Here is a 10,018-nt window from a genome sequence, read left to right as displayed (position 1 = left end):
GGGATGCTGCACCTGGTGTTTGCAGCTGTCAGTCAGAAAGGTGCTTGCTTTCTAATGGCCAATGCTCTGCACGGAGGATTAAGTAGGAGTTGTTTTTTCTTTCATGCATGTATAAATCCCTTAGTTCTCTTTTCCTTTCTTGCCACTGAAATAGCAAGAGATACTTGGCTGAGCTGCAACATACTGGCAACAAACCTGCACTGGCCCCAGCAGACGATAGCTGATGAGAGAACTCCCTGCTTTTAATCATCAGGAGAGCTAGAACCAGCAATGTGCTGCTGATGATTTTTTCCTTCAGAGAAAACTGTTTGATGCCTGCAAGATTTGAAGCTCACAGTCTTATAAAGGAGAAGAGCAGCCTGTGACTGACACAAAACTCACTGTAAATGCAGATTTTTATGTTTCTACTTGTAAAAGTGACTAAAGAAACATCCCGCTTGATTCCATCCCATGTGCACAGGAACAACTTCGAAGGACTTCTTTTCCTTTTTCTTTTTTTTTTTTTTCTCCCCTTCTTTTTTTTAACCTGTACTCTCTCAGGTCCGTAATCACTTGTGAATTCAACTCCTTTGCTGACAATGAATACCACACACTTTGCATTTTCATTTCAGCCTGTGCTGCTTAATGTCACTGAAGACTTCAATGACTCAATTCTGAACAACAGAAGCGGCGATGGATTTTGTGAGCAGGTCTTCATAAAAGCCGAGGTCTTCTTGACTTTAGGGATCATCAGCCTCCTGGAAAACATCCTTGTCATTCTTGCAGTGCTGAAGAATGGAAACCTACATTCTCCCATGTATTTCTTCCTTTGTAGCTTGGCTGTGGCAGATATGTTAGTGAGCATGTCAAATGCCTTGGAGACTATCATGATTGCAATCCTGAGCAACGGCTATTTGATCATTGATGACCACTTTATTCAGCATATGGACAATGTTTTTGATTCAATGATTTGTATTTCTTTGGTAGCCTCAATTTGCAACCTCTTGGTTATAGCCATTGACAGGTACATAACTATTTTCTATGCTCTCCGTTACCACAGCATCATGACTGTGAAGAAAGCTTTAACCCTGATTGTGGTCATTTGGATTGCTTGTATCATCTGTGGCATCATATTCATTGCCTACTCAGAAAGCAAAACTGTCATTGTCTGTCTCATCACCATGTTCTTTACCATGCTCTTTCTCATGGCCTCCCTTTATGTTCACATGTTCTTGTTTGCACGCCTGCATGTTAAGCGGATTGCAGCCCTCCCCGTGGATGGGGTGCCCTACCAGCATACCTGCATGAAGGGAGCTGTCACCATCACTATATTACTTGGTGTCTTCATTGTTTGCTGGGCACCTTTCTTCCTTCACCTCATTCTCATAATTTCTTGCCCAATGAATCCATACTGCGTCTGCTACACTTCACACTTTAATACCTATCTAGTCTTGATAATGTGCAACTCAGTAATTGACCCACTCATTTATGCTTTCCGGAGTCTAGAGATGAGAAAGACTTTCAAAGAAATAGTGTGTTGCTGTTACAGCATGAGTGTGGGACAGTGCATGCTGTAAACATCTGGCTTTGTGTTGAGAATACAGAGAGGATACACACAATAGGTGTATGAATATAGATATGTATCTAGATACATAGCAGCTCCACTTTAAAAGCAGTGCTTGAAGGAAGGGCAGAAAAGGAGGAAGGAAAATAAAAATAACCTTCCACTTGATGCCTTGATTTATACTTCTCAAAATAAAAACCAGATTCAGCTATATTATTTGAAATTATTTAAATAGTTATAAGAGAAGGAAATCCAGAGTGGCTTACAAAGTAGTTTAAGAGACTTACTGGAAAAATGAATCCTGAAAGGAGACACTGAAATAATATTGTCTCTACTGTTCATTTGTACCTGTTGCTTTATCTCTGTGCCACTATCAACAAGTCACTGTGTTCTAAAAGATTCCATTAGTAACCTCTATGGAAAGCTATTCACTTGCAAGACAAATCAAAACACCAACAGGTAACAGCATTGCTCTACACTTACTCCCATGCCTCCACTTTTATTAAAAGAATAGATTGACATTTATGCTACTTGCTATAAAGCAACCCAAGTAAAATCTTTGAAGGGTGAAACATTCCTCTTGTACTGAAATACTCTTTCAGCAGAAATCAGTTAAGTGAAAAGGAACAGCCACTGTATCAGTGATAGTGTGACTTAAACAGCTGCCTGATAGAAGTGACTCATATGAAGAAGGTATTTACATTACTTATTGTGATATAGGAGTATTATTTCCTTGAATTTTTAATTTTTTTTTTTTTAAACTGGAATGCATTGATCAATGTAGTATTTGGTATGTTAATAAAATAAGTCACAGAAATCTCCTTTTGATAATTGTCACCAATGAGACCCATCCCTAGAAAATTTTGAAGACTACACAGATCTGAACATAATGAATAGCTAAAACACAAAATAGTTTGAATTTAGCTTTGTGTAAAAGCTGCATGGAGTCTTTAGAGATAGCCTTCTGGCAAAGTTAGGTACCTGGAAGAAATAAGATGTGTATGGTGGATATGACTTCTACACACTGAGAAATATATGTCATGGCCCAGTCTCTTTTTACTTAAAGAGCTTTATACTGAGTTCAGTGGATGGACACACCTGCATTGGAAACAAGAAAGCAACATGCTGTTTGCAATCATTTTCAAACTCTGTGTGCAAGTTGATGGCATGTAAAGCACGCAACTTCAGCTACAACAATTTAGTCTTTGCCTCTGCTTTTTATAGGAATAAACCATGTAAGTGGCCTTCAAATAGCATACTGTAACTGAGCAAAGGCTGACGCAATTTGTATGTAATGCAACATACAGGCAGTATCACAGACAGTGCCAGACTAAGAAAAGTCTAAGCCATTCTAAAGTCTACTTAGCACCCTTCTGGTATCTCACTTTTAGGAAAGGCAGGAACCTGAAACCCTCGCGGTTTTTATTGCTTTCAAACAATAGATCTCATTTGACTTAAGAATTTTTTTTTTTTTTAATGCAGTTGCTAAGTTGCTGTTATTTCTGGGGCTTCCCTCTCTCAGTTTAGGAACAGTTATCCAGACCAGAGCTTCCCAATTTACTGTGCCTCCAGTTCTGCATTCACACTCTAGTCCTGGTACAACCCAGGCCAATGGTGTTTCACTGTTATCGGCTCCAGAACCCAGTTCTGATTGTCCGCGGAAAAGACACGTCCCACAGTTTGCAAATACTGGCCCATGTTTGTCTGCGTTTTATTCTCAGCATCCTACAACCTATGTAGGGAGCGATCTAACTTCCTAATCCTATGGAGTATATAATTTTCATGGGGCCAAGAACCATCTGTCCCTGTGCTGTAGCCACGCTCTGCCCATCAGCCTAAACCAACCTCATGCTTCCTATTTCCCTTGCCCTCTGATCGCACCCTAAATTCCCAAATCAAGTTCTCATTCCTCCCGTAATCCCATCTTCCAGACTTTCACCTTCCCAACACTCCCACTGTTCCAACACTTACCTAATCTTATAACCTTTAATTTTAAAAAAATTAAACTAAAAAACCCATCAAGGTCACTGTGGGACACATGGCAGAACAGGCACAGATGAAAATTCTCCCACGTTTCAGATAGAGACCAGAGAAAATCCCTACAACTAGCAAGTAAACTAAACCAGAATGCTTTCAGCCTTATCTGTGTCTCACAAATTACAGTTCGGCAGTACTAAGATCTGTCCTGTTAGCTCAGCCTGTCTTACTTCTGCAACACCTGATGTGGCACATCAAGATGAACTGAAACAAATCAGCATAGGAAACCACACAACTGGCCTTCTGTGGTGTGGAAAGGCTGTACCTACTTGTTGTAAAAAACCTCTACCTGTTGTCAGTATTATGTACCCTTATACTCTGGAGCATGGTTTGCCATTATATTCTGCCTCAGGTTACTGTGTATTTATCTTTTCTTGCATCTAATGTCCTACTTATTTCTCTTTTTAAAAGTGATTTTAGACGAGACTGATTCATACTGTGCTTTGCCTTTAAGCAAAATACACATCTGTTAAAAAATAAAACAATCTGAAGACGTCATTTAGAATTGTGTTTGCTTCTCTCAGAGCACTATGCCATGTCAAACCACTGTCCTGGTGATCTGGTTCACAAAACTAGAAATAGAGTCTAACACTGGGCAAAAACCTCCTAATTCTACATGCTGTCCACAGAGCTACACAAAAGTGAGCACAATAGCCAGACTTCTCCATGCAAACATGATGGAAAGAGAATCCATAAAATTCCCCAAAGATCTCTCACACTTTCTGGCACCAGTCGGTGAAGGTGCGGCTCCTCCCCACAAGTTATCCACAGAGATGGATGGTGGGTTTGTCCAGCCCCAGTTCTAGATTCCCAACTCTAACTCTACTGTGGAAATCCATGGTGCAGTCTTCTGCATGGAGCCAGGATGGTAGCCATCACAAGCCTGTCCGTGATGGGAAGGGAAAGAAAAGAAACAGTCTCCATGGGACTGAACCCCACAATAGGAGGTAGTGAATTAATACTAACAGCCACAGCTCCAAGTGTGAACTGGAAGTGAAGGGAAGAACAGAACTGCACTCTAAGGAAGTATCACTGCAATCTGTTGCTGTGGGACAGATCTTAATGCTTCACTGAGAAGGGAGTCCTGGAACTGGTGTTCAGCCATTCTCAGTCCTCAGGGACAGAGCTGAAGCTCAAGTCAGGACTTATCTGAGAGACACACAAGGACTGGAACATCAGCAGAAACCCCCCAAAACAGTATCATTTCCCAGCAGTGCACCCTATAGATGTGTACATACAGCAGAACGAAGACATCACAGCAACACTTGCTAGTACAGGGCAGCAGTCCTTAACATATGTAGTAACCAGAGCAAAATTTCTATCTGCTGAGAATCTGCCCCTGTTTGTAATTGCAGTGAAACGTGAACGCTTTCAGAGTTATTACTATTAAGCTAATGTATAACCTGTCCATAAGAAAAAAATGTTTCTTCCTTGGTAAGAGTGCTGGGCTGAACAAGATATATGCAGTTTCCCCCTAGATAGTATGAGAAATGGCAGACTGAGATAATATCCTTTTCATCTAAAGGTGCCATTTATATGGATTTATTGATTCAGTTTTTCTGCAAGAAAATCAGGCAGTTCACAAGCACTGTAGGATTCCCATTTGCTCAGAGACTTGTAAGAAAACCCTTATATATTCAGACAAATATTTGAATTCGCAGGAGAACGAGTTATCCCGCTAAGTCAACTCAACACAGCATATTCTGCAAATTACAGCCAGATTTGCTGCTTTCATATAAAATTCAGCACTATGCATATAATTTTCACATCAATAAGTGTCTCAATATTTTATAATTGAAACCATTTGTCCTAATGGATAAATAACAAAGTCCAGGCACAGAATTCTGCAGTCAAACAACGTCATCAGTAGGGCCATTAATATAAATACCTTGATTACCTCTTCACTGAAATAAGATGCTTCTATTTGCTGCAGCCTAGTTTGGGACCAGGGTTAGCTGTTTGGTTTGGTAGCTATACCTAAACCATCAAGGTGATTTTGAAGCTCACCTACAAAGGAATACTGCCTCACAACCCCTTTGCTGGGCAACCCAGCCCAATCTCAGTTCCACACCTCTGAGACAGTATGAGAGAAACCAGGTAACCTGGGCACTGAGACACCCAGCATGGGTACAGCAGATACAACAGCTGCAGAACAGCTTGTTCCTTCCTGTCTCCACCATCCAAGAGCAGAGGCAAGCTACACTCAGACCAATTGATATAAGATGATCCCTTCTGAATAAGGCATAGAAATTTGGACAGCATTCAGTGGGCTACAGGGTAGGGGCAGGAGGGCTCACAGAGCTTGTATTAGCAATCTGAAAATCAGCTCCAGATATCACTGTAAATATTGCTACCCAGTCACAACAGGGCTCTCTGGTGTTCCCTCTTCAGAAGAGCTCTGGGTACAGGCATGGATCTAACTTTTTATCACAACTATAACACAATGCCCATGTTCAGTAGGCTTTCAGGAGGAAGGCAGAGGAAAGAAACAGATTTCAAGGAACACTACAAAGACTAATAAAAATTCCTGTCCATATATATCTCTGTAAAGAACGTTCAGATGGTGCTGTTCTGCTCAGTTTTGAAGGTTAAAACTTAAAACATTAAAATACAGCCTTGTTTTTAAGTGGTTCAGTTAATAATGTACATTAAGTGGACAGAGGCATTGAGGAAGGAAGATAAAGCAGATTCTTAAGGCCAGAGCTACAGGCGAAACCCATTTGCACGGGGGAAGCTCACTACACTGGGAGCAGCACAGCATCACAGCTCTTTCCTAGGCTGCCATGTAATGGGTCACAGCTCAAGTCAGACTTTACACTGATGAATAAAAATAAGCTGTATCAGATTCGCTCCAAAGAGAAAAACATAGCTTTTGATGCTTTAAATCTGCTTGGAAAACAAGCATTTCTTATTCTTCTTGTTTTAAATTAATTTTTCCAGAAATAACAAGCATAGGGAAGCTTGCTCCAAATCCACATTTCATAGCCATCCACCACCTTATCATCATCAAAGTCACTATGTATTTCAAAAACAATTTAAATTGTGGCACAGGACTATGCTCATTCATCACTCTCATAATATACACCTGTTAGTGTCATCCTAAAATCACTGGACCTTGCTACTGGCACCAGAGCTGATTTGAGCAAAAGGTATATTTCCATCATACTCAGTGCTATGCAAAGTAGCCCTAAACCTGCCAGATATGGGGAGGCTTGTATATCACAGGTCAGTTAGAAATGTCTCTGAAACAGAAACTGTAAAAACTGGAACCACAGCAAATTTGGTGTTTGTGCAATGCTGTATTGGTCAATGGGGCAGAAGTCCAGAAGTATATACTTTATCAGGAAGACTTGAACCAGGACTTTTAAGAGTCATGATAAATTTATATAATATTCACATCATTCTGAAAACACTAATGACAAAAGTAGATCTACTCACTATTCTTACTCATTTATATGACTCTGCGCCAGAAGAGGACATACCTCTTTGTTCTGTGATGGTGATAGAAATCTATTTATTATCTGTTATTTTGCTGGTATGAACATTCATAGTGCCACAGCTAAGTATCTGCCCTAAGCAGTTATAAATTTCCAAGGGTTTTTTTGTCTTGTTTTACACTTTTCATTGTTTATGAAAAAACACACAGATTTCATTTGAGGCTATTCCTCTCTTGTGATTACAAACAAAGAAGGCACTGCTGAAGTGAGATTTACTTAGAAAATCCATAAACCCATGATTCTACCACTCAGACTGCCTCCATTAGTAATAAACACAGTCAGTATTCACCTTCGAGCCTAACAGATGCAATTTTGGGTTGTTCTATACCTATTACTGATTTAAGGTCAGAAACGAACATTCTAGAAAAAAATTAAAATATATAGTCCTCATTCACTCTAACGGGTATAATAAGCAGCACGACACTTTCAACACATTACTAATACAATCACTAAAATTGTAAGGACACACATGGGGAGTAAGATGCAACCAAACTACAAAGCCAGAGGCCAAACATAATGGATTTGAGACTACTCTGTATTAACATAAATATTGTAACCAGGTATTAATTGATATAACAATGAATATAGTTTAAATTAACAGGATGAAGGCTTGTATTTTTAAAATAAACACCCATACTGAATCAGAAACACTTCCAGCTATTCAAAATTACTAACTTAACTTGAATTAACATTTAAGCACAAGTAAACCTACAGACATCCTGAAAAATCAACATTTCTTTAGACTTACATATTCACAGAGGTACAAGAAACTGTAGGTGAAGCAGAACAACTGCAGACCTCCTGCCTATATGCACCTGCTATTACACATGTTCCTATTCAAGCTTGCTCACTCAACACAGTCCCATTTTATACAAGCAGTTGGGTAGCAACTGCAGTGCCTCTTCACCTTCAAAAGCTGTGCTACTAAAACAACTTACCCCAAAGGGACCATTTTACTGAGTGAGTTGATAATCAAAGCAGTGAAAAGGTGCAGCTGGGAAAATCAGTCTAAACAAGTATTTCCTGTGATGAGAAAAGGCAGTGAGGGTCTATTAGCACTCATTTCATTAGGGGTTCATATTACACCTTAACAGAGTTCTGCATGAGTGTTGGTGAGTATGACTTAACGCTGCTCGAGTGCACGCTGAGAAAAGGATCCAAGTGTGATTCAAAATAAGTGCATTAAGAAGCAGAGTACTTCCTCTGCCATTAGCATACAGCTGTGAGAGTCATCTCAGTACTCTTCACCTCTACGTGTGTTTAACTCTTTTTCTCTTTTTATAATACCTTATTGAATGGTGGTGCGTATTCCCAAAGGCTAATTTGCAGGCAAGGAAGTTGACTCTTTTACTCACTGTCTAGAAAAGTCAAATTCGGCCACTGCTTCACCATATCTATGCCAGGAAGAACTTTCTTCTTCAGCTACAGAGGGAGCTGACAAGGACTGCTAAAACTTAGCATGTTAAATGTTTTTACCTAATTGCTAGTTTTGTCAAGGTAAGTGGTCACGCTAAATTCTATATTCAGGAAAAAATAGAGGAGCAAGATTATTTGAAATAACTTGCTTAGGGAACTAAGGAGTCTTTTTATCTCTACCTCAGTGAAAGACAGTGAATTTTTATCCAACCTTGTAGACCTTGACCTTCCCAAATTTGAAATGAAATAGTGAAAAATTTACAAAGTTGCATTTTTATGAAATGTGTATACGATGGAAAGGGTCAGGCAGAGGCATCTCTATCCCTGCCAGTTATGCCATCACCTCTGAGATCATAGAGAAAATCTGGTTCCGGGATTGCCCAAATGCTGGGAGACCTGGAGCTATAGCACTGCCAGCAGGCAGGAGGCCCAACATGCAATGAGATAATTCCATGAGTCATAGCAATTCAGATTTCCATCACCACCAGGATCAACACACCTAAGAAAATATTAGGCAAAAAAGAGGGGCAAGAGAAAGCTGGATGCAAAATTAAAGTCTGAACAGCTATGCAAAATAGCTACTAGAGGCATGTAGTGACATTCGAGATATGGGAGAGGACAAGATTGGAGAATCGATATCTTTGGTGCATATCAGCAGATAAGAACCATTAACTGTGAAATCAATAGTCTGCAGCTAATTAGTACAGACTTCATCTGTATCACTGTTGCTGTCTTATTTCACAAAGCCAACATGTTACTCCTGTCTTCAGCCTTTAAGAACAAAGCACCTCTTCACAAAACACTTGTCTCAAAATGAGGCTGAACTTATTCTTCATTTTGGCAAAACACCAGACCAATCCTTGTGGCCTTTTATTGCCTGCATTTTCATTGCAGTCAATTACGTGATACCTGTGAAAAGATTTGCCTTTAGTAATCTTAAAATTGTACAGCATGTACTTGGAAATGTGCTCTAAATCAAGGACTCGTAATTTAAAGTTCTTAAGTGGTATATGGACAGTAAATAAAGATAATCTTTTGGTTTTAGATTTCTCTGCATGAAAGAGATTTGGGTACACTTGGGAGTTCAAAACTTCTGGTAAAACAAATCAGGAGGCAGCCCAAAGATGAGGCATGCAGTAAACTTATCTTCATACATAAGAAAGCAATTAACAGGTTTGCATATACAACTTGATGTACAAAAATTAAACCAAACACTGTACTACTGCCATAATAAAGTGTATTGCATTATATTTTTATGTTTATGTAATAGACCATCTATTTAATCAGAAAGGCATGTTATATAACACAAAGGTTGATCTTTAACATATAAAGATGCTCCTAAACTTAAAAGAAAATGTTGTTATGTAGACTCTGTTACTTATTTCCCAGGTTTGCACCCAGGTATGAGGTGGGGGGCCTTAGTTCTTGCCTTTGTGACTATACAGCTTTTCATTTCTTTCTGAAGAAAGATTACACAAGAATGTGTAATCAGTAGGTGTGATCATGTATTCCACAAAAGCTATCA

General features: G+C 39.4%; 1 protein-coding gene across 1 annotated transcript; it reads left to right on the top strand.

Annotated features, from left to right (window-relative positions):
* The first annotated feature begins 578 nt into the window (after positions 1 to 578).
* Positions 579 to 1,556, top strand: MC3R (melanocortin 3 receptor). The gene has a single exon (XM_009572700.1). The coding sequence runs from the start codon at positions 579 to 581 to the stop codon at positions 1,554 to 1,556; it is 978 nt and encodes a 325-aa protein (XP_009570995.1).
* Positions 1,557 to 10,018: the final 8,462 nt, after the last annotated feature.

Source organism: Fulmarus glacialis, unplaced genomic scaffold (assembly GCF_000690835.1).
Source record: "Fulmarus glacialis isolate BGI_N327 unplaced genomic scaffold, ASM69083v1 scaffold35112, whole genome shotgun sequence".
In the NCBI taxonomy this organism is placed as follows: Eukaryota; Metazoa; Chordata; class Aves; order Procellariiformes; family Procellariidae; genus Fulmarus; species Fulmarus glacialis.
Note: the sequence above shows the minus strand (reverse complement) of the source record. Positions and strands in the feature narration are given on the sequence as shown.

Coding starts and splice junctions, on each gene's coding strand:
- MC3R (XM_009572700.1), top strand. CDS start 579: ATGAATACCACACACTTTGCATTTTCATTTCAGCCTGTGCTGCTTAAT.